The sequence below is a fragment of the Ammospiza nelsoni genome, chromosome 3 (genome assembly GCF_027579445.1).
Source record: "Ammospiza nelsoni isolate bAmmNel1 chromosome 3, bAmmNel1.pri, whole genome shotgun sequence".
NCBI lineage: Eukaryota > Metazoa > Chordata > Aves > Passeriformes > Passerellidae > Ammospiza > Ammospiza nelsoni.
Genome location: NC_080635.1, coordinates 99518307 through 99544626, shown reverse-complemented (window position 1 = coordinate 99544626; position 26320 = coordinate 99518307). Strand labels below are relative to the sequence as shown.

Below are 26320 nucleotides of genomic sequence, written 5' to 3'. Positions count from 1 at the left end.
TCCTCAGTTATATCTCGGAGGTATTGCATGCTTTCAGATTTTGTGTGTTGAGAATAAGGAGATAAGAGGATGAGCTGACCCCCCATTGTGTAATACGACAGTGAATTAAATAAAGAGCTCTTCAGTTCAATATTCCTATTTTAGACATGAATTAATTTGTTACAGAAAGTAAGTTAAATGACTTTATTAAAAAGAGAATGGCTTCAAGTGCCACATAAATTCAGGTATGTATTTGCTCAGGACCGTAAAAGATTTTTAAGTAAAATTTAGGAAGACAAATATGAATATAAAAACAAACATACATTGGCTTGCTATTCATGTCATTCATGGAATTAAGATTGGCAGGCAGTAACAAGCAAAGTTTTTGGGTTGAGCTACTACTTAGAATTTGCTGATAAGCAATCTGTTCGACAGAGGCAGAGTACACAGACTTTCCCTGTCATCTATCAAGTATTTTCTAGTCTCTCTTTTGTAAATTTTAAAGATAATATGAAATCCAAATATGATCCTTCATTTTTCATCTGATTAGAACACCATATGGTACTAGAAACCTGGAGGGGTAAAGAATGGATTCATTTTAGTAACAGGTAAGTAAAGGAAAAAAAAAAAGGTGATTAAACCACATAAAGCAATAGCAGTGGACTTTGCTGAAGGTCTGGTAAGACAATTCGCTTACTTGTTGAGAATTTTATATAATATTTTTACTCTTTATTAATGCAAGTAGAGACACAGATTATGAGAACTGAACAAATATTAATTATTTCTCAGTACATTGTAGGACCAGAGGACTACTTGGGAAGTGAGTTGTCAAAGAAAGAAGTTATTTTAGAGAAGGGTAGAAAAGCATAAAGACAGAATAAAAACATAGATAAAGAATTAAATGAGTGGACATTTCAAAGAAAAAGAATGAATCATATCCAAAATAAAGACTGTTAATATTTCTTTAGAAATAGCAGTAGAATAAGAAGTGTTTCAGTTTTGACTATAAAATACACTTCTGGAATTTTTTTTTTTTTTATCAGAGATGGCCAAACAGCATAACAGACCATAATTTGAAAACATTTTGATCCTTTATTAGAAATTTAAATGTACTTAGACATTTGGTGGACAAATAACCTATCAATTATCTACTTTTCAGAAAGAGAAGTTTTGGAATAAACAAGTTTTAAATACAAAAATCAAACATAGAAAAATTATGTTTAGTAGGTGTAGCATACTAACATCAAAAAAAGACAATAGTTTGATTATCACATTAAGTTCTCCACAAAATGTATGATTTTAAGGCTATTGACCAAACTTTTAGCAGTTTTCTGGAATGTGATGTCTGAAAACAAATTTTTTTGCATTTCTAATGTCAGAAATGGAAAAAGGTAGACAAGAGCCAGAGATTACATCATTGTAAATCTTATTAATTTCTTATTAAAAGTGAAGTGAATGGGTTCATTCTATAACCAAGAGGCGCTTAACCATGGGAACATATTCCAATAATGTAAGAAAAGAAAAAAAGAAAAAAAAGAGATACAAAAAATAAGAAGCAGAAAATTAACATTAGTCACAATTAGCAAATTAAATCCTTTATAAAGAATGTAATTCTGGTGAATTGTGAAATACAGCTATGACTGTTTTAACAAGTCTTTAAAATAGCTGGTTAGTATCATAATCATTCCTTTCCATCCTCTTACTGCCATTACAGTACTTTTAGAAGTGAATAGATTCAAGCTAAAGGCTGTCATAGAGATATTTCCTGACCTGGGGGATTTGTAATGGGTTATTAGAGTGTTCCTTAAGACATCACTCTTTTGTGTCTGCTTTTGGTAGCAGTAACTCAATGTCTTATTAGACACTTTGAAATAAATAGTGTTGTTTTTATTAGAAAAGTGTCAAATTTTTAAGTCATCTGCTAGGGTTGGTGGATTGAATTGACATTACAAATGAGCTATTAATCAATTTTCTTCCCTGTATTTTTAGCCTCATAAATGACAGTGGGTTTTTTTTTAAAAAGGAGAGGAAGTTGACTATTTTTTCTTGTTCTATTGCAAGAAAATTTCTTTTACCACTGACATGAAGCACTATACTGAAAAATTGGAAAACAGGTAGAAAACTGGAATTATAAAAAAATAAACTTTCTTTATGAAGCTATTACACGTAATAAAGTATCTTCTTACAATATCAAGAAATTTTCCATGTAGTCCCTTCACCATGATTGCTTTCTCTTTCTTCATCACAGGCTACCTTAACAGCAAAGTCTTATAAGAGACTTTTTAATGAGATTTTCAAAGTTTGTTGCTCTTCTCATTTGTCCTTGCTTCCTTCCTGTTTTTGGAGAATACTTTTGGATTCCACATTTTCCTTCTCCTACACTTGGGCACAGGTATATATACATAATATGAGTTGATGTATAATGAATGGTTTTCAATGTCATTGTGTGAATTTTCTTCTTCCTTCTTCATTTAATTATTTTCATTTAAAAATTGTAATTAAAATGTATATCTATTTCAAGATTTTTTAAAAAAATCATTGTATCTTGTTTTACATCTTAATTTACCCATCTTTTATAATTTGAGCCTTTCAGTGCAAAAATTCACTAAATGCTTACTTCTATAAGAATAAAATAATAAAATCTCACTGAAGTAGAAGTTGCAGAGCTTTATTTTCTCCTTATACATTTACGTCCAATTTCTAACAGATAATAAAGATTAGATTTAAAATTTTAAATCTTACTGTGCTTCTGGGAGCATTTTGAACAAATAGAAGGTACAGATGCTGGTGTATTACAGAATGCACCGTCAGTATTACATCATGGTGCACACCTTGAATACACAATGTCTGAACAATTACAAGTCCACTAGAGGAATGAGCTATTATGCACTTTTCCAGCAGCATTTTTATTTACATAAATCTCAAAGACTTTTTTCTGCATGAAACATATATATTAAGGTTAGCATTACAACTTCAAACATGCATGACAAGTTAATCCAAAAGTATGATAATTAAAAATGAGGAATCTTAAAACATTTATGTACTGTTCTCTTGATTTTCTAAAGAAAATAATGAAAGTAGAAAATGGAAGGTATATCTTGAAATTTGATTTACATAGAGAATTGGAAAGGAAAATATGAGAAAACTGGTGAGTCATGATAAGGACAAATTAGTGGATTACCAAAAAAAAAAAAAATACACTGTGTAATGCAAAGGCACTCCACCTCCTCCTAATGGCCATATGGTCTCCAGCAACAGCTAATTTAGAAAACTCTTTCAAGGATTTTATGGCTGAATATATTATTAAATATGGAATAGAATATCTCCTTGGTCCTCTGGGGTCAGCTGTCCCAGCTCTGTACACTCCAAGGTGTTTTTCCACCCCAGCCTACTCACTGTCAGAGCAAAAAGAGAAACAGAGATGGCCATGATGCTGTGCAAGCACTGCTCAGCAGCAGCCAAAACATTCCTGAGTTAGCAACTTGGCTTTAGTCACAAATCTAAAACACAACACTGTAACTTCTATGAAGAGGATTTTTTCTATCTCAACCAGACCCTGGTTCTGGGTCAACATTGATCCAATCAATTCTTATTTCGGGGGAAATACCCATTAAACATTTATTTTCTTGTGTATTATCCAGTCATTCTCTTCTGATAATAAGATCAAGGGCTTTTTTCCGGAGTGAAAAAACAAAGAATGGCCTTCAGTGATTTTTTTTCTTCTTCCTAATGTCGAAAACACTGTAAAATACTTCTGAATTATTTTTCTTTATAAAAGGAAGCTCCCAACTTGCGCCAATTTTAGAATTGTTGCCTTTTTCAGCTAGGTAATTTAGGAATAAATTGCTACACGTAATGTAAAAAATACTTGAAGTTTAACTAATATTGTAAAGGGCTCCATGAAAAAATGAAGTAAACAATCCTACCTTCAGTGGTAAAAAATTACTGGATATGTTTGGGAATATCTTTATTAGAAAAATATCTTAATACACTAAGAATCTTAAAACCACAGAAGAATTTCTGGGGTATTAAAATATATTTAATGATTCACAATTATAAGAGAAAAAACTACTAGTCTATGGATGAGCTATAAATGTAAGGAAAAACTCTTGGGAAGGACCCCTAATAATGTTCCCTGTCGCTCACTGTTTCCAGATACTGCTTTTGTAAGGGGCAGTAACAACGGCAGGTCCTGGAGACCCATCTGCATAACCTCTGCTCCTCCAACACCTCTGAATTCAGGTGGCCTCAGCCTTCATCCTGGATTAAGAGCCAACACAAATGTCATGGATGTGACTGCCTATAGAAATCTCAGTGTTAAGATTTTGCAAAGGAGACAACATAATACAAATATATTGATCTCAGTTTCCCTATAATATTGAGTCCACTAACTACAGCTGCATGCAGTTCTGTACTATTTGCTAAATGAATGCTCAGAGTATCTTCTGTGTCAGTCTGCTGAATAACCTTTCTACAGGTGATTAGATGGACTTGTTCAGAAAGAATTCTATCCCAGTACAAGTTAGGATGTTAGGTAGAAGAAAAACATGATTTACAAATTGCATAAGTGAATTGTGACTTGGAGCAAGAAATAGAGAATTGGAATTTTAAGCTATGCATCAGCCAGTCTTTTTGGCAAGCAGAGCAACAGCTTCATGTGAAAAATGTTGCGCTTTCTGATCAAGCAACTTTGAAATCAAAGCAAAAAATATCATTACAAATTCTATGTTAAGGATCATTGTGCAGCAGCAATGTGAAGAATTGAATGATTTTGTAAACTTTTTTTATCTGTAATCTTGATGATTCACTTTATTTTTTGAGTTGCAGCATGCAACAGTTTTTCTAAGGTCTCTTCCTGGCATAAAAACTTTCATGTATAAGCATCTACTTCATAACAAGTGTTGCCAGAAAGGTTTGAAAGAAAGTACAGTCTTATTTCATGGTACACTAAACTTTAATAACAGCAATACCTTCCAAAAAGGAAGAATTTGATTTACAATTTCTCTGTGTGCATGTTTACTCTTAATCAGAAGTACTGCTCCTTTGATTCAGTGTATTAAGTTGAACAAAAATTGATTTTAGGTTGAATCCATCAACTGATAGGATTTTCTGCTTCAAAATCAGTCTCCTTTGGCAATCATGCTAATCATCCAGTAATCCCATTAAAAAAAAAAAAAATCTATTCAGTTAAGTATAGCAGGGATATACATCACTGAGGCACAAATAGGGATGGGAAAGAAATTGTGTAGTGGATGCAATGTTTTCTAAAAGAGAAAAATTGTGCATCCAGCCTACAGTGTCTGAGAGCAGAAAAAGGGAGACTGTTTAGGGAGATATTATTAGTTTAGCAACTTCCAGCTGTCTGTTCCCTTTGAAACCTTCAAACATTCCAGTGTTTTAAAAATCAAAGGATGCTTTAGTATTGACTTACAGATATTTTGGTTGTGAACTTGTCTAATCCTTTACCAAAACTTCCAAATAAATTCTCTAGTTATATCCCATTCTGTGGTAACAAATTGAGAAATGCAATCCCAACTGTTAAAAGTTTTTTTATGTTTCTAAGATTCCCTCATGCTTGTCTTCTATAAACTTAAAAGGACTTCACCTTTCCATAAGGAACTTGCTATATTCCATTGAACACTTTTGAAGCCTTTTTGAATATATTATAAAAAATCCAGCATCTTGTACATTAAAATTTCCCTAAATATCACATAAACATTGCCTGTAAACACCTTAGAAATTTTAGAAAGAGGTTCCTCACTTCTTTCTCAAACTGTGCTTCTCTACTTGACCATTTCGAGGCATGGTGTCCAGATGACAGACTACTATTGTCATAAAATATTATAAATTAGCCCTTGTTTTTTAACTTTGTTTCCCCCCTTTTCTAAATTCAATATACATAGGTAACAATTTTCTAGTGGAATAAAAAATTAATATCCATTATAAATTCTGGAATACTCATAAAAAATCAGGTTTTGGAAAAACATTTCATACAAACAAACAGTTTTATTCTTTTCAGCCACAAACTTGATAAAAAGTAGCACTATAATTAAGAATATGCAGAACTTTTTTAGATCTGGTCATAAGGCTAAAGACTTTGTGTAGGTACTGGTAGTTCAATTCAAATTCACCTTAAAGTATTATATTTATAAGGTAAACTGGGCTAAGATCCCTTATTTAGTAATAGAATCACAGGCAAACTTGAGTTGGAAATGATGTCTTGAGGCCATCTAGTCTAATACTCACTCACAGTAATCCCAGCAAGATTAGGTAGCTAAGAGAACTGTCCTGTCAGCATTCAAATATGATTCCATAGATGGGGATATCACAAGCTTTCCAGAAAGTATATTCCATATGGAAGTTAACAACTTCCATTGTGCTGTTGGTTCAGAGCATTTTTTTTGCCTTAATGTTGAATTTTCCAACATTCTGACTTGTGTACATTAACTGTTGTCCTAAGAGAATTTTAACCAGTAAGAAAAACCTTTTTCTGTCCTCCCTGTATCCTTCCAGGAGGTAGTAGTAAACTCCAATAAATTCTCTCAGCCTTTTCTTCAGGGTGAACAGGTCCAATTACTTCAGCAACTCTTTGTATATCATGCACTCCATTTTCATGGTCCTCTGCTATGCTTGCCTCAGTAAGGAAATGTCCTTCTTTCAGCAGAGAATGCAAAACTTAGATACAGTAATTCAGATGCAGTTCCACAAGTCTGTAGCAGGGCTACTCACCCTCCACAAGAATTTATCAGTTTGTTAACCAGTCAGGTAACTCAAGTAGGACAAGCTGCCTTGTAGTGAGTTATTTTGGTGGCATGGGGTTAACGCTGGTCTGTCATCTCCCAGCTGCCAATGAATATCTTAATGCTTAAGTGAGATCTGGGACAATAAATCAGATTTTTGACTGACCTTTTGATATCTCCTTTTTTGACTATAAAAGCAACATCAGACTTTCACAAAGCAGAAACCTGTACATTTTCCTAGAACTGTGTGGAGTTCTCCCATGAGTAGGGATGCTTCACTGTGACTCCCCAGGGATTAAATGATGGAATCTGTGCACATTATTGTAATTTCAGTGAGTCACATTTGACTTGTAATCATATTTCTTTGTCTAGCTTTAATGTTGGTCCCTTGACATAGTGTATTGCTTTATGTTATGCTGTAATCTACTAGTAGTTCTTTAGTTTTATATTAAGTAATAAGTAATCCTGATTAAGGTCTTTCATCTGTTGTCTCTGTGGCTCCTCAGCTCCCAGATTCTGGCTACACAAACCCAGAATGGTTGAAGTCCTCTATGAAGTCCTCCCTTCTCTCTGCAGAGGGCCTTCCTCACTCCCTGGTGGAAGACCCTGTACCAGACTCTCAATAAAATGTCACTTGTCCCTGTCTTTTCTTTAATCCTGACTCATAAGCTCTCAGTTGACTCCTCATCCACCATCAGGCAAAGCTCCGTGCAGTCCAGCTGGACATTGGCATAGAGCGCAAACATTGCCTCCTCATCTGCCTTGTCTGCCCTTCCTAAAAAGCCTTTATCCTTTCATTGCAACACTTCAGTCATAGGAGTCATTCTGTTGTGTCCCTGTGATGCCAATAATATCATAGCCATGCAGGCGTGCACCCATCTCCAACTCCTCCTGTATATTCCCCATGCTGCATGCATTTGCAGAGAGCCATTTCAATTGAGTTCCTGATAAACCAATTTAGTAGCTGAAATTCCTTTGTGCTGTCCTTTGGGTGCTATATTGCCTTTCTGCCGTCCTAAATACTATCTAAACCATTGCTTTTCATCCTGCATTTTGCAGATGGGTAAATTCTTCATAAACACTGTATCTAACAAGTGTTCAAAAGGGTAATAGAAAATGTTTATAGTCTGATATTTCTTATGTGTACTTCTTGCAGCATTTCAGTATTCATTTCATGCATATGATTTCACTTTTTAAGTATAACAGAAGATGTTTTCATACTTATTGTTGTGTTTGTGATTTCACAGAGCAAGCTGCTCTGACAAAATGAGATACAACATTTGGTTTATCCACAGTGGAAGGAATGATGAAATATAGTAAGTCTTTGCAACTGAAAAAGTAAATTTAACTTATTACAGCACCATATAAGAATTCAGCCTTAAAAAATTAGCCAAAATAAGTAATAATAATAGTAATAATAATAATAAAAGTAGCAGTAATAATAAACCTTTAATTTTCTGCATCTTGAAATTCTATTGTAAGACTCATGTCTTAAAAGATAGTAGGAGTATGTATATGTATGCACATGTATAATACACATACTTCTATATATATTAATATCCACAAATATTTATACATATATTCAAATTATATTCATGCCCTTATAATATAACTTATTGGCTGTGCTGGGTTTGAGTTCCTGTATTGTACACATCAATAACTTTCAAGGTATTTGTACATAAGGCTTGAAATAGCTTGTATACATCTTAAAAACCTATATAGCTCTCACAGGACATAAACATTTTAAACCACTTATTTTGCCTATCCACTTTAAGTAAATATTTCAGCCTAAATACAACCTTGATCATTTTATCCTTACATTGTTAACTTGACATTATAGAAAAAGGTTTAATGCAATGTAACTGACTAAAGAGCATTAAAAATCTGCCAGTGAAAGAGTGCTTTTACTTCATGTTTTGCTCACTACTTTCCAATTGGCTGACAACCAGTCAGCTCACAAAAAAAAAGAGCAGGAGATAAAAAAAAAATTAGCCATTTTATGCAAGTGTCAAATATTAAATTAACTGGTTATATAAAAGAGACTACATTTCAATGTGTAAGTTCTTGGCTATAGCACCAATCCACAATGAAAAGCCACACTAAAGCATGTATGTTCATATTTCAGTAAGATACTGTTTATTTGTTGGACTTTATGGTCTCAGAGGGGTTTTCCACCCTGATTCTGTGATTCTGTGAGTAAAATTATGTATGTCACATGAAGATAGAAAAGTTGATCTACTCTTTTTTGACAAATTCAGATATTGCTGGTGTCTCTCGTCACTGCCAGCAGCTGAACTGGGTTTGCACAGCAGTGTTTCAGTGGGGGCAGGTACAGGGATGGCTCCCTGAAGAGCTGCCAGAAACTTCCTCCTGGTCTGATGGGGTCAATGCCAGCCAGCTCCTGGGTGATCCACTGCTGGCCAAGGCTGAGCCCATCGGTGACAGCGGTAACGCCTCTGGGGTAGCAATTAACATGAGGGGGAAAGAAACAAACTGGGCAACTCCAGATAGAAAAAAGTGTGCGGATAGCAAGAGAAACAGCTCTGTAGATGCCAAATCTGTACTAGAGAGGGTGGAGGTGCTGAAGGCATCAGAGCAAGATTCCCCTGCAACCTGTGGTGAGGCAGCTGTGCACCTGCAGCCCATGGAGGCCCATGGTGGATCAGAGATCCACCTGCAGCTCACAGACAACCTCATGATGAAACAGGTGTATGTCCAAAGCAAGCTGTGACCCTTTCTGTGGTAAGCCTGAGCTAGAACAAGCTTCTGGCAGCGTTTGTGCCCTCATGGAGAGAGAAGCCCATACTGGACGAGGTTTCCTTGCTGGAGCTGTGACCCTGTGGGGGACCCACACTGGAGCAGGCAGTTCCTGAAGAACTGCACTCTGTGGGAGGGAACCGTCTGGAGCAGCTTGTAAAGAACTGCAGGCCATGGAAAGGAACTCATATTAGAGAAGTTCTCAGAGGACTCTCTCCCTTGGGAGGCAGCCCACACTGGAGCAAGGGAAGGGCATGAGGAGTCCCCCGCCCCGAGGAAGAAGGAGCGACAGAATTGATGTGTCATTAACTGGCTGCACCCAGCTCCCAGCCAGGGTCAACCCACCGCAGCAACCCTTAGGACAAATACTGTGTAGCTTGTCCGCATTTTCTTTCAGAAATTTTAAAAATAACTTTTGCTACTAGACAAGACGGAAACAAAATCATGCTACTGGTAGAGTTGGTTGATTTTTAAGGCACTCTATTCATAAGTTTGGAAGGCAGGACTTCCAGAATACAAGTCATATTCTGTAAACAAATTCTGCTGACACCACCTGCATAACAATTGTAGCATATGCTTAAATAATACCAGTTCATCCTTCTCTCTTTTCAAGCATAATAAATTACTGCTTAGTTGTGTGCTTATGAAAAAACTCTTTTCTTTTTTAAATACCACAGAACATTTCTCAACTAAATGTGACTTACCTGGCAAACAGCTACAGTAAAATTCACCAATCAAATCATGGCAATGGCCTCCATTTTTACAGGGCCTGGAGGAACATTCATCAATATCCGTGGAACAGTTTTTGTCTGACAGAAAAGAAAATTAAACATTAAAACTATAAATCATGCTGGGAAAGTAGAAAAGCTGCTTTACAGTGCAAGTGACAACTGCATAGTTTAACTTTTCCAGGTTGGAAACACTATTTCTGCTTGACAGTTTTAAAACTAGAGATATTCATAGATATGACTGGTAGTCAAAAAATTAAATATTTTATAGTAATAAATATGAACAGCATTTGCAAAAATGTCCTTTTTATATTCCAGCAACACAACTCAATACCTTAATTACTAGAGCTATATGCTACTTTGAAAAAAATTGTTTTAGAGATTTAATAACCATAGTAACAATACAAAAAAAAAAATACTTCTTGAGGTTGCATTCATATTTCCAGAAGAATGAAGTCATTTCTCAGATCCAAACAAAAACCTACAAGTTTACTGAGATATTCCTTAATTTTTCTGCTTTTAAAAAGATTTAATTGAGCTGTAATTCAGATTCATTCAAATCTGAAACAAATTATAGGTGAATATGCAAAGATAGATAGAGGGGAAATTTAGAAGGCAACGGAATGGTGGCCTATGAAAACAGTTAACTCAGTGGACATACCAAATAAATCCAGCCTCCTGTTTCTCTGTTGTGCACTACATTAATTTAGGGCAATCCCTACCTAGGCTATTATAAATAATACTGAGACCTTTCTGAACAAAAATTGATCAAAAATAGATGGGACAAATATTTGGACTAAGAGCTCACACGAATACCAGAAGTTAAGCCAATTATAGAGAAGCAAAGCTGTAACTATCACTGATGCAAACAAGCAGAACTTTTGTGGTGTTCTGTGTAGAAGTTATGGAACGTTCCTTGTATCCTTCAAATCAGATATACCAGACAGGTATTGAATCCCAAACAACTCAGTCAAAGGAGCTGAATTAAAGGATCCTGTGGGGTTTCTCAGGTCCCTCTTGGACAAACAAAGCTTGGACAATTATAGATTCACTAGAACAATAAATGCATGGATGGCAGAGGGAGTTTTGTCTTCCTTAACCATAAGGTGTACTTTCAGCTAACACGTAAAAATAGAATGCATGCAAAAATCAAATTAATGGGAAGGGGAGAAAGTGAGGAGAAGACAGAGGAAGGAAAAAAAAACAAAAACCAACACTAAGAAAAAGGGTTAGGGTGGATGGTAGCAGATGGGTTTAAGGGGATGGTAGCAGAAGCTCATAGACAAGGATAATTATAGAAACCAGGTAAGACTGACATTTTGTGGATACTGCACAGTCACATATAGTATGCTGTATTTCATGATTAAATACGGATCAAAAAATCTGTAGAATCAAAAATCAGTAGAATCAGTTAAAAGGAATCTTAAATTTTTATAGCTTGTGGGTTTTTCTGTTGATGTTTTGTTTTGTTGTTGTTTTTAAATATCTAAAAGAATGAGCAGAATCCTTAACAACACAGGACTTGGACTCATAGAGTATTTAATTGCAAACCCATAATTTTTGAAAGGAATCATCGTTCAAAAATTCAAAGATATTTGAATGTACTATTGGTAATTTTTCATGCCATAGTGAAAAAGGTAACTGCAAGTTACTTGATTCAAAGTTAAAGGGAAAAGTACTCTCTGACTATAAGGAAAGAAATGTGAAAAACTTGGCTGAGAGCAGTCAAAATGTATGGAAAAGGAGAGGAGGGCTAGCAACATAATAAAAAGGAATTCGGAAGAACTGCATAGAATGCAGAGAAATTCTGATTTTAAACCTGATGAAGAGTGAACATTTTACCTTAAAAAGGTAATTAAGAGAGCTGCTGCTTGGTATAAGTACACAAGGACAAACTTTCTTTTTGTGAGAGAAAGACAGTGGATATTAGGAAACCAACAGGGCACTTGCTGGTTTTCAAAGTACGAAAAAAGCCCAACTTATAAAAAAGCAGGTCAAGTTGCTAAGGATAAACTAAAAGTACAACATAAATATGCAGGCATGAAATTGGACCAGCAAATCATGTAGCTATTATGGGATGGTCAGGGTAACAAGAAATTGTGCTGTATGTACTTCATATTGAAGGTGAAGGAGAGATGCGGTTGGCCATCCAGTGAAGAAGCATGGCTACTGATAATGGCAATCACACAAAATTGTTCAATGCTTCTTCTGTCTCAATCATCAGTAAAAAGACAAGCTGTAGAGCAGGTCATTATCATAATTAAGGCTTATGATTAAAGGGCAAAACTTCAGTGTTGAATACAGAAGAAAAGCTGTAGAATTGTCAAATGAGTTAAATAGTCAGATAGGCTGGTCTGATGAACTCTACCTGTGCGTACTAGTGACAAAAACTCAACAGTTTTCTTTGTGAACTTCTGAAAAATAGGTAAAGTACCTGAAGGCCCATTAAAATCAGCCTTCAGAAAAAGAATAAAAGGCAAAGACATGAAATTATAAATCCATTTGTGAAACTCCTGTTCCTGGAAGAAATATTGGAAAAAGTTTTAAAGTGTTTACTTGCAAGAACATATAAATAAAAACCAATTCATTAAAAAATGGGCCTTATGTAAGCAAATTTATTCCCCTCTACGTTAAATTTGCACATTTTGTGGATAAGAAAACCCAGCAGCAAAAGTCATGCTCCTTTTGTTCACTAATGCTATTTTTTGTGAAATCCCAGTAATCGGTTTACATAGAAACTATAAGAGCATATTATCAAATGAGTAAAATTTTATGGAAAGCCATATTCATGCATTAGTTATCAGTGGTTTTGCTACCAGACTGGATGAATGAATTGCAGAGGTTCTGAAAGAAATCTGCCCATTCAATTCCACTAATTTTTTTTCAACAGCCTAGATGGTGGGTAGCAAAGTAAGCTCACTGGTGGCAACACAAAAAGCTACATTGAAGAACAGAATTAGAAGTCTTCATGAATTTCAACCAACTAAAGATAGAGTCTGATATAACCAATGTAATACGATCAGAAGAGAAGATACAGAAAGTCACAAGTAGGAAAAAACACCAGAATTTTGTTTTAAAATAAATAGTTTGCTGACATATATAAAAAAAAAAATAGACAGTTAGAAGTTTTACTGGAGTAAAGCTGCTTTTGGAGTGCTTTGCATTGTGCGGTGAGGTGCATTTAAGAAAATTTTGAGACTCCATATGAGCATGTTAGGAATGAAAACCAGCTCTAAAGCATGCCCTTGTAGGATGAACAAAATAAATGAGCCTATAAAGCCTAAATAAGGAAAATTTGAATAGAAATGTGATGGCAATCATAAAATAAGAAAGTACTCTCACAAAATCCATCCGTTTGCTGTGTTCATAGTAGACAGGGTGAGAAGTAATGCATTTAAACTGCAGTGAAATATTAGACAATAAGGAAATCCTTGTAGTGGTTAGTAAAACATCATGCTGGGAAGATTCCACAAGAAAATAAGGAATTATTGGATTTCTTTAACAAGACACATAGGCGAGAAAGCAGCATAGTATATTTTATGTTTTTTGCTGGGATAAAAATGAAACAGTTTATAGTTAGTATTTTATTCTAGTGTTGTGATTATATAATTTACAGGGTATAAATTCTGTTTATAACACTTTGGATGTCCAAAGACTTATGTTTGTGTAATGAGTTGGATTGTCTGGAAACTTGCTTTGTCTTATGGTAAAGGTCTTAAGTTACTCGGTGTGCGATAACTGATTTTGAAACCTAGGGTTTCTGTCCAAATCTGTGTCTCTATTTCTCCATCAAAACACGTTTCTACATTAGTGGTATAAAAGAGAAGTGAGCCCAGACTTGCAGCAGACAAGAGAAGTAGGATAAAAGTGCTAACACTAGCAGGAAGAGAAAATCACATTCTTCCTGCACACCATAAATGCACATGGTTGAAATTACAGTGACAGGTACTAAGGCCTACCCTTCCAAAGAAAGCAGTTGGCACATTCAATCTGAGTTCACCTCTCAAATCTTTCTTATGAAAAAACCATAATGAAGCAAATGAGGCATTTTATACTGCCACGAATCTCCTTTTCTGTAGGCAAATGTGAAAAGTCCTTACTCTACTATTTCAACATTGACTTTTAAACAGATACTTCATTTCCACTCTCACTTCTTTTCATACATCTCCTTTCCACAGGGGACCAAGCCTATGCACCAAATGGAATCTTGTGATAACTTTTGTTTAGCTAAACAGTACACTTTTCAATGCACTGCAGGTCACTTCTGGTCACTTGTAGTTTGCAGATACAAGCACAGAAAAAAACATGCAGATTATAGCTACTGAGCTGTTGCTGAGCTGTATGTGGGGAAACAACAAAAGCAATTTGAAAAGGACTGCTGAAGACCTCAGCATATGAGCACTCTTGCGGTGCTGTGAGAAAAAAATCTCAGACGTATTTAAATAAAACAAAGAGTGAACATTGATGTGTAAAATACCTCTGTATAAAACATTGATTACAATGTTCCATATTTAAAAATAAGTGGGAAGGATGCAAGAAAAGCTACACAATTTATTCAACGACTGAAGAAAGCATGCTGTTGGCAAAGGCTTAAAGAGCTCCATCTGTTTCATTTAGAAGAAACAAAACCAAAAAGTGACTTGATTGCAGTGTGCAAGTATCTTTACAAAGAGAAAATACTTGAGTAGCAAGAGCTTTTTCATTTTTTGTAGAAAAGGTAATGAGATGCAATAGATCAAAGTTTAAGACAAAAATTTAAATAAAATATTTAATATAAACTTCTAAATCTGATGGTGATTACTACTAGAAAAAATGCCAGTGAAATTCTGGCTTCTTTTCATTCATTCAAATCAGGATTGAATGCTTTTGGATTCATTGTGTGCTTTAGTCAAAACTGGAGTAATTAGGTTCAGTACAAGGTGGTTAATGGCCAACATTAACTTCCTTCTGGTACACAGACCTAATATAGAGCATACAACCAGCAATCTGTGGATTTTTAGAAGACTTGCAGAACATATAAATTCATCCTGTAGCCCTTTCTGTGGCTTTCCTGGGAAAACATCACAGCAATTTTGTGAGACAGGTATATTTCTGTGATAGTAATAGCCCACCCTGAGGCATCTGGGCTCTGTAGCATCACTGTCATCATGTGAAATGTGTATGTCCTGTAACTGGAGGTTTTGGAAGTTACTAGGAAAACTAGGTGCAAGGTGTTACTCTATTGTTACCACAACAAATAGCCAATTCTATTCAATTTCTTGCCTGGCTACTAATGTGCTAAGGGGAAAAAAATATTTTTATGATAGTTGTGTAAACAGCTTTAAAAATCAGCATTCTGCATTTAACACATTTTCCCTCCTGCCTCAAGGCTCCTCAGTAGTCTCTGGTCAATTCACTACTTAAGTGAAGAGAGTCAAGTTGTGGTGTAATGTTCCCACTATCTCCACTGCATCTCTGAGGCCCAGTTCACATGGCACTGGCATGGCTAGCTACTGGCCAGGTATCAAGCTAGAAGCAAGGGCCTCAGGACTTGTCTAGTGGCCAGGTTTTTGTTAGATTCATAGAATCATGAATCACGTGGTTTGTTTTGGAAATGACCATACAGATCACCTAGTGCCAACATCCTGTCATGGGCAGGGACACTTTCCATGAGACCAAGTTGCATAATGCCCCATCCAAACTCATCCTGAACACTGCTAAAGATGGGGTATCAACAGAAAATAAATTTTAAAAAATCATGACAAAGAAGAAAGCCAAAGAGAAAAGAACAAAAAAGAGTCAACAAGATGGCACCAAATAAGATTGCTATTTAATGTGGTCATACTAAAACTGACAGTGTGATACTGTTTATAGTATGGCTCTATCAAAGCAAAGGATGACAAAAAACAATTGTTTCATTGTCTAAAACAGCAAACCAGTATACATTGGTAATTATAATTTAGTATCAAAAACTCCAGTATTATGCTAGGTCGTATTGCAGAGGCAAGTGTTGAACAACAGGCCTTTTCCAAAATCAATAATTTGGTGGATTTTTTTCAGAAGAGGAACTATATACAAGGAAAAACTAAGCACACCCTAAATATAACCATTCTTATATAAGATGTCACTTCTGTTTCCCAAATTCATTAACAAAATGTCTGTAAGGGATGAAAAATGTGCACTGGGGATGTTGCTTGGAGGTTGATTTTTTATGTCAGGGTTCATTCACTGATTGCTCAGGTCATTACAGAAAATTAATTCCTAAGAGGATTCTTGAGGCAGTTGTAACAAAAATTTTGATTGAAATTGTGTCTTGATAGCTATAGGTTATTTTTCAGGTGCACTCAGATGTAAAAAGTAAAAGTGGTCCTCACTTTGCTGGCATATTACTATTCACTGTATGGTGTCATCAATGACATTAACATAGGAAAAATATGGAGTTAAGGAAAAATTAGGTTAATTTTCCACAGTAATTCAGGAAGACTAAAAATTTCAGCCACATCTTCCAGTGTCTTCTCTGTATGAGCTTTTCTAGACGTGATTTTTTTTCATTTTTTTATTTGATAAGACCATCGTAGCAACTGACAAGTCTTAAAATTGAAAATCAAACTTACTAATATAAAATTATTATTTTCCAATTTATCTGAAAGTAATTAAGTACATAGTCCTGCCCAGAAAGATATTAATGGATGTTCTACATACATTATGTTATGCATGACAGTTGGAATCACCACCAAAAATCCCTACCATTATACCTGAAATAATGGGGATAAACTGGAATGCAAAAAGAATCTCATAATAATCTTCCTTCAGAAGAGCAAAGATAAAGTAAATTCCATACAAGCTAATTAAAGTTTTGATTGAAGATTTAACTTATCTTTTGTCAGGTGGTTCCAAATATTATTATTCACCCCTTAATTTAAACCAATCATGCTTAGTATTTGCAGATGGAATACTATTGGAGGAATGTGCCATTTGATTTCTCACATAAAAAAACCCAAGCAACTTTGCTTATATTTAAATTGCCGGAAAAAAACAATTGAATTGCTTTTCTTTCATGCAATTCATTAACTTTTGTGTATTATTTTATCAAAAATTTTATGTAATGAAATTTGCAGCATGATGAAACTTAAACAGATTTTTCTGCACTGTACTGATTTTTTTTCCAAATGTCCTAACCTGAATTCCTTCCAAGCAAAGCAGGTACACTTACACATGTCATGACAATAAATATTCTCTAATGACTCAGAAGTACACAGTGAATACATTTCCATGTCTGCATAAATTTTGTTTATTTTCCAGCATGTTAAGTTTGCACATCCCACTGTGGGAAGCCTGCCCTCAGCAGCCTGCCATTTACAGTGTTTGTGGCAACCAGCAGCCCATCTGCGCTGCTCCAGCTGAGCAGGGGGAAGGAAGTCAGCCCTTCACTCCTCCATGGCCTGCTATGAGCCAGAGCTCTGCTGGCCTGGAGCCTGGGAAACCATCCCTCTCTAGTTGTCAGCTTCCAGGTTTTGTTTTGGTTTGAAAAATCTCAGTGCTTTGATTAGCGCTCAGACAGAGGAATGTTGCTTAAATGAACCCGGTCATTAGGGGACATCACCGAAAAGACCGGGCTTTTGAGCTGCTTCTGTGATGGCCATAAAGGCTGATTGATGTGGAATAATTATCTGATGCATGAGATGCAAGCAAGACTGAATTTCTGTAGCTGACTCTAAGGATGACTGAGCATCCATAGATCACAGGATCAATTAGGCTGGAATAGATATCCAAGATCATTGAGTCTAGCCTTTGACCAATTGCCATCATGTCAACTTAAACCATAGCACTAAGGGCCATGTCCAGTCATTTCTTGAATATCTCCATTCTTCTTGACTCCACCACTTCTCTGTCAGCCTATTCCAATGCTTGACAATCCTTTCCATTAAGAAATTCTTCCCAATGTCCAACCTGAACCTCTCCTGTCGCATCTGTGTCCTCTTGTCCGTCACCAGCTGTCTGGGAGAGCAGGCCAACCCCCACCCTTCCTTTTGGGTAGAGGTAGATCTCTCAGGCCAGTTTTTTCCTCTGAATTGTTTGGGAAAGTACTTTTCATAATTAATAAGAGAAAGAGAACATAGTGACTCGATAATTTTGTACTGTGCAGTTGTTCTGATAGTAACTAAAAGTATCTATGTCAAGCAAAATGTGTCTGAAATAGACCAGCTTTTGCAGACTTACTGAAAACAAAATTTACAATGACACAGGAAAAGAATACGCAGGAATGATTTTTGAAAGCCCAGAGAAAGATATTATCTTATGTCTTGTGATGGCTTGAGCTGAGCTGCAAGACCTTGCTCATTTTCGTATAATTTTGGTTTTCAAATTTTCGGAGTTGCAGTGTCCACTTGCTTAGCCACAATATCTACTACAGGATTCCTAAAGCCCAATAGTATGAGTCATGACAGAAGAAACTATATAGACTTGATCTTCAGAAAGCAGATTAGAAGGCTTGCATATTTATTTAGTCTCTTGTGTAAATGTAAGTCAATGTGTGACTGATGGTAGATTCTGACTGTTGATTCATACTGTCTTGTTATAATTGAATTTTGTAGTTGTAATTTATATGCATGAGATTCTTAATCTGACTTCCTCACTTATATCAAGGTCCTTATGAACCCTCTATGTGTAAAATGATCCTTCCTCTAAGTTTTGCCCATGGCTCCATTTGCCTCTCTGAAATCAGCAGCTGGAAGTCAGTGTTCAGTGCCTGACATTGTTTTTTTAGATGGCATATATTTGGAGACAGTTTTATTGATTTCCTGTTAGCTGCTTCTGGCAGAAAATAGAGACTTGAAGACTCTCCATGATGCAAGAGCTATTTTCTCAAACCTGGTAGACATGCAAATAATTGTGCAACTTACGAGAATTTATCATAAGGATCTGATGGCACCTTTGTTAAAGAGAAGAAAGTGTAATCTTTCTAAAATTGTGTTCTTGTTACAACTCAATCAAGTATGGCTGTGATAAAATCTGAGAAAAATAGCACCAGCTACCTGTTCACCTATGTTTCATAGATTAGGTAGTTTTAAGCAATTTTTTTCTTCTATGCAAAATACAATTTTTCTTTCCATACACACACTGCTTTCATTTTGTATCATATTAGGAGGGAAATTAAAACATTATCAATCGCACAGAACCCTAAGTTGATTTTATTTTTATTAATGCTAAAACACTGAAAAAAGTGAAAATAAGTTCAGGAATGAAAATTAATAGTTTAACTATTTAACTTCCTTTCCAAGTTAAAAGAAATCTTACCAGTGAATCCTGGAGGGCAAGCACAGCTGTAGTCTGCAACCAGGTCTAAACACGTGGAATTGCTTTTACAGAAACCATAAGTGCACTCATCAAAGTTGATTTCACAGTTCAGGCCTTCAAATCCTTGGAAATAAAACCAAAGAGCTATGCATTATTCAGCTATATCTGTGTCTTATTTTTCTAAAGCAATGTCTTTAGGTCCCTCGTTTTCAATTTACTCATGTAAAAAATGATCTTGAGTCCTTGGATTCTCCTTCTAAAAGTTTTGTCTCCACTGTCATTAATAGAAAAATGCTTTTTTTTCCCTGTCAAATATAGTTTAAAAGGAGTCAATAAATGAAAGCAAAAATTTAGGATTCAGTATGTTCATTAACACTTAAGAACTTATGAATTATGTATCTGCTGATTTTGACAACATTACAGATGAAGTGAAGCTGGGATTTGGATATCTGCTGTCAAAATAAAAATCAACTCTTAAAATCTCTCTTAAAGTCAGTTCTCAAATAGTTGTTTTTCTATTTTTTTCTTTGTTTGTTTTACAGAACCCCAGAATTATGAAGGTTGCAAGAGGCTTTCCAGACCATCCAATCGAACTGACAGCCCAGCATCACCACAACTCCCCCTGAACCATCTCCCCAGGTGACACATCCAGACACCTCTCTCTCTTCCAGAGATGGTGACTTCACTACCTCCCTGGGAAATTATTCTAGCGTCTAACCACTCTTTCAGTGATTTTTTTCTTAGCTAATAATATCTATCTGAACTTCCCCTGACACAGTTTAGGGCCATTTCCTCTTATGCTGTCACTAGAGACATGGCAGGAGAGACAGACCCCCACTCAATGAAACCTCCTGTCAGGCAGTTGTAGGGAGCAGTGAGGTTCCCCTGAGCCTCCTCTTCTCCAAACTCAACAACTCCAGTTTCTTCTATCATAATGACTTTTAGCAAACTCAGAGGCCAACATTTTTTTTTTTGTAGTTGAAATTGCTAGAAAATCTCCTCTCCAATATCTGACTTTTCATGCTCTTGTAAATGTATTCTAATTCATGGTCATGCTACAAAATGAGTGTCATTAGTGCTGTCACAGGCCATGGCTGCAGGAAGACCATGACTAATGCTGAGCTATTGGTATCCTCAGTGCAAGCTATATTCCTATAATTTCTCAAACTGGCCATGGAACCAATTTCCACTGATCCTTAAGTCATAAAACTTTAGAATTACCCTTAATTCATTAATAATGTATAAAATATCAGCTCTTATTTGCATTTAAAGTTTAATCAGACCCATGTCTCACAGGTAACATGTAAGCCACAAAATTAGCAATGTGGATGGCAAGATTTATTTTCGTATAAGCTAGTCAGGCAGTTTAAACAGCAAAAATATCTTTTCCAAGGTTAATTTCCAGCTACCTTCCAATATCTGTTTTGGCTTCTAATTTAAGCTAACTAATGACAGAGACTGTATTTATGAGAATTATTTGTAGCAATTTCATCTCTTTTGATGAGTTTCTGAAGTTATCACCACTGGAATGCCTGTACTAATGCATGCATACTTGAAATATTGTCAGCTATGAAATCAGCTACCATGAGTCCATATTTAGAAAATAGTAGAATTTGAAGATTAAAATAAAAAATATTAAACATATCATGTATCAGGCTATAATTTACCACTTTGGCTTCATTTTTAACTAAAAATACATTTAAAAATATTTGTAAGGAACCCATTTGTGAAAGCATTTCAGAAAGAAACTATAATTTTAACTGCTTTAAAACATTTTAGCTTTTTTTGACGAATTTTTTACTGCAATTGCTATTGTTTTTCATACAGTACTGATAACAAAGAGCAGAGTGCATTTTTAAAGACACAGACCACAGGTGCTGAAAATCATATTATTTTTCTCTGTTAAAATTTTATAGTTTTTTTTTAGTGATGGTCTATTAAAGTCATTGTGACCATTGTAGCTTGCCATGATCAGTGAGAAATATGCATATTATTAATGAAGGTAAAAATACTTTTTGTAAGGTTATGGATTATAATTTCCATGGAATTCATATACTGCTCATTTGTGTTTTCTCCACTGCTTCAAACTTTGTTAAACTCATTATGTTCTGTCTGAATAAAGGTAGCATTTAGGAGTATAGCTGTCTCCATTCTTCATTTGTCTCCAATCTTAATGATCATGGTTGTTTTGGTAGACACATTGCCTTGGTGGACAAAGATGCCAAGAAGACTTTGGAAAGGAATGAACAACTTTCATAGAAAGGAAGTTTTGATGATGACTTGATGCCTGTCAAGAAGATGTTTTGCAAACTGCAGGCAGTTTTGAATATTGTCAAAGATAATAAAAATAAATTATTTTGAACAACTTACCTTCAGGGCAAAAGCAATCATAGCTGTTGACATCATTCTGACAAACAGCACCATTCAAGCAGGGAGCTGAATCACACTCATTCATTTCTGTTTCACAGTACTGGCCTGAAAACCCTGCAAATGAAGTAAGATAAGCTTTGATTTTCTTTGTATGCTATAAGCATGAAACATGTATTTCAAATGGTGTTCTTTAACTAAAACCCAGAGATCTTACGATCCATATTCCACTGGATAAGGAAAATTTAGGTCAGAGTTTCAGTATTTTATTTACAAAGAGTTAAATTTTATTCATTTCTTACTCAGTGTTACAAATACATCTTTATTGATGGAATAAAGCAACAAATTAAGTAGGAAATGCTTCCAGAATGCAAGAAGACATTCATAGCTGTAAGAAAACAGGGTAGCAATTTTCAAGTGCTTTTCTTGTATTAAAGTAATTTTAGTATTTTTGTGATATAATCCCAGAATGTTTTGGGTGTGACTGACTTTAAAGATTAACTAGTTCCAAGCCCTCTGCCAGGGGCAGGGACACTTTCCACTAAACCAGGTCACTCAATATACTTTTTTAAAATTTTGCCACATTAATATGAGAAAGAGTACATCATTTATATTCTATCCACTGTGATGTCCTTATTGATGTGGAGAGTAACAAAATACAGAGTACAAATATACTGAGGCATAGCAAAGATGTTCTGTGCAAGTCAGGCCTCAGAACATGCAAAATGCACAGCTCAGTTATGGCACATAAGGCTGTTAGGTTTGTTTCTAAAAGACAGAAGGTGTACATCCTTAAAACAAAAACCTGAAGACTAATAAACTTGCATAAGGAAAGAGTAGCTCAGTTTTTTTCATTTCTTACAGGTACTTTGAGACACTGTACAAGGCACAGAGGCTGCAGCACCAGCAGTGGGGGCTGCAAGGGGGTCCTGTCAGGAGGAGAACACAAGGATAGAAATTGCTTAGTTGATCTACAAAGCAAAATAATATTGAATTAGCTTTCATTGTAGAGAAACAGGGCAGAGATACCCACTTGCCCCTAAGTTATATGTGGTAGAGGAAGACAAGATGAATTGGTATTTTCATAAATAGCAACTAAAGGTGAAAGATTTAATCTGAAGTATAATGAAGAATTATTCTAAAGGGCATATAATGTGAATCGAGAACTATATATTTTAATTTGTTTTGATGATATTCAATAGCAAAGGAGCTTTGGTGGGGGGAGGTTAGAAAATTACTGACACCAATGAAATGAGCTCATACTTTATCCAGTTAAAATGTAAAATTCAGAGAAGAAGAAAATAAGTATATAAAGCTGGTTTGCATATGAGTGTATTAAAAAACTGCATGAAATATTCCTTCTGCCAGTGTTTCAGAGCATTATGACCTTAATGAAAACAAAAGTGGTTAGGTATGCTTACAACCTACTTTGATTTAGCTGTTACAGATTATTTTTTAAGTTTTAACAAGCTAGAATTATTTTCTAGAAGTTATGTTCTCTTGAAAATGTTAGCTTCTAACACCTGTAACTGAGAACTAGCTACCTAGAGGGAAATTAATTGAGATTGGAAACTTAACTATCTGAAATCTGGCCTATTAAGTTTGTTGGATTTTTTTATCATTATAAAGACAGAAAATTAATAAGTAAAGAAGGATAGAGAACAGCACCCTCATCCTTAAAAATGGAAAAAAAAAACTTTTTCAAGATGTTCTTTTTTTAACCTTTATATCTTTTCATAAATTATTTTTTGAAAACAATACCTGCTAGAAAGCTTTTAAAAGGAGCTACTGGGAAGCATATTAGGTCATTTTAGAAATAAATACTTAGAATTTTGTATAGGTCTTGCTGATAGTGTTAAAATATTTTAGGAACCACTGCTGCCACTTCAGGATCAGAAAAATGCTCTTATTTAGATCCTACCATGTGAAACAGTATGAAATCTGAGAAGTGACTCAAGAGCTCCCAGCTCTCAGCAGGTCTGGCAGTGATGTTGCAAGAACTCCCTGTGATGAGCTGTGACCAGGTCACCCTTTCTTGGGAGCAGTGGAAATATCCAGCAGCTGCACATGACATTCTGGGAATTTGCAACAGGACTAACAGGCAAGGGGAAATATCACAGGGGCAAATGCAGAGCTGCAGGTAGTAGAATTTAATTTATAAAGTTTTTCATTTACTTAGTTTACTTCATTGCTGTTTTATAAACTTATGGATTGGAACAGAAGAAATTAAAGGCATAACTAGAATCTGTTTTTAATAGAATTTGGTGCATACGGTGTGAATTATCTACTCTGAAAGAGCTGAAAGGAAAGCACATAGAGAGAATTTTATTTCTTCTTGTCACATTTTTAACTGAATATGTCCTGCAGACAGAAAAAAATTTAAATGCAGTTTGTATCTTAAATTGTTTCTGCTGATGTAGAATTATTAAAATAATATAATATAATATAATATAATATAATATAATATAATATAATATAATATAATATAATGTAATGTAATGTAATGTAATATAATGTAATGTAATGTAATATACTTTGATGATATTTATTTCTTGCTGATCAACATACCAAAAAAAGACAATTCTTTCACAGACATTAAATAAATAACTCACACAATGGGCTGAAAATAAGCTTCATTTGTATTATTTTTAAATCAAGAATGAGTTGAGGAATGCTTTTAGTTACATTATAATCCATGTATTCATACTTAATTACTTGTGATATAACAAAATTAGGTAAACAAAAAAATAGAATAAATTAGTCAATTAAAATACAAATATTTATGCATTTTTGATATAATACAAGTTAATCAGTTCCTTTCATTTGAAAATATGAAAATAAATTTCTATGTATGAGTGCTCCAAACCTTTGTGCTCTACCCTCTGATCTCATAAGATGACTTTGGCAGAGCCAATACAGTGCTCTATGAACCAGGATAAAAATTCCATTCCTTCACCCACCCAGCTCCTCTCTCCATCAGCCGATGATAAGGGATATCCTGAATAACCTGATATACTCCTGAATAAATATTTCCATGCAATCAAATGTAAAGGAGTGTGTCCCATGTATAAATCCTTTCAGACAGCTGAGAAAACATTTATGGGAATCTTTCATGTAAAAATGTATTTTTTGTGGTTCAATCTAGAGTGCCCCTTAAAAATAATATAAAATTATATAATATACATATACATGTATAGAATAGTACAGTACTGTACAGAATACTAAAGTATTTTTTTTTATCATATCACATCATTCATAAGTAAGTTGAAGTTTATAATATGTAATAGTGGTTTTATATTAGTACAAAAAGTAGGTAAACAAGTTATTTTCTCCAAAAATGTTTTGTTATTGCCTTCACTGAATGGCAAATAGCTATCATCAGAGACTATAATAGATGATGCAGCTGTTACACAACTTTCTCTACACTGAAAATGCAAGGGTAAAACACATCTGAAAGATGAATTAGAAGTACTAAATTATCTTGTTTCAATTATTGCAGGGAAGGAGTTCATAACTCAGAGTTTCTGGGGTCAGAACTGGAAAAACATATCACAATTATTTACTAAGGATATGATTTCATTATTTTTTTTTGTCAACACACACTTACACTGCAGTAAATATTTTCAACTCTCAAGCTGTATAGCTCTTTATTTGGACTTCCTTCTCAGGTGAGGATGAGATCTTTATTTCCACTGGCGCCTGTCATAGTTTCCCTATCTAATATAAATGCTAGATAAAACATAAACAGTCAAGAAAAGTAATAAGATTTACTGCGAAGTAATTATGTGAAAGCAACATTGTTTGCAGAACTCTTTTACACATATGAAGTTGTTTCAAAAATAGAGTAATTTTCATAGATTTGTTGATATTATCTTAAAATATGTATGCAGTTATCTGCCTCATAAACATATTTCGTATGTAAAAGCCTCAATGTTATTTTCTTTCCTGTAGCCTAATATTAAGGAATAAATCATATATAAGGAAAAATGTTTTCTGTGTGTCATAAATAATTCTAGAAACTCTAGGTCAAATATAAAAAAAGCATTTGTTTCAATAAAAATATAAAATAAATATAGGTTTCTAATATTTTTTAGCTGAGAATTATAATTCCACATTCTCATTCTTAGCAGAAAGTCCTCATTGAAAGAAAAGGCAATCTCCACTATTAATATGTCAGAAAAGTGGGACACATAGTCTGTGGATGTTTAAATCTACTAGATCTAATCCTTACTCATTACTGGCAAGAAATCTTTACTATTAAATTTTATTTTTAATAATACATGTGTTTGTAAAAATGAAAAAACATATGTCTAGCTTTTGTATGGCTCTATCAGCTTCTACTAAATTTTACCAATACAAATGTGGTCTAGGATCATCTTGGGCTTTGAATACAGACACTACTTCAAAGTAATAATTTTACATAGTGGTAAGACTCTTAGACATTTTTCAAGGATGAAAACATAAAAATGAAAA

The 26320-nt window shown here is 34.7% G+C and overlaps 1 protein-coding gene across 1 annotated transcript in view; it reads right to left on the bottom strand.

Annotated features, from left to right (window-relative positions):
- The window catches only part of EYS (eyes shut homolog), a 703265-nt gene that overhangs the window by 502667 nt on the left and 174278 nt on the right, over positions 1–26320 (bottom strand). The window contains exons 12-14 of the mRNA XM_059467250.1: positions 21851–21964; positions 19481–19603; positions 10181–10285 (exon numbers count right to left, since the gene is read on the bottom strand). Of these exons, the coding sequence (XP_059323233.1) occupies positions 10181–10285; positions 19481–19603; positions 21851–21964 (342 nt within the window). The remainder of the gene's footprint in view (positions 1–10180; positions 10286–19480; positions 19604–21850; positions 21965–26320) is intronic.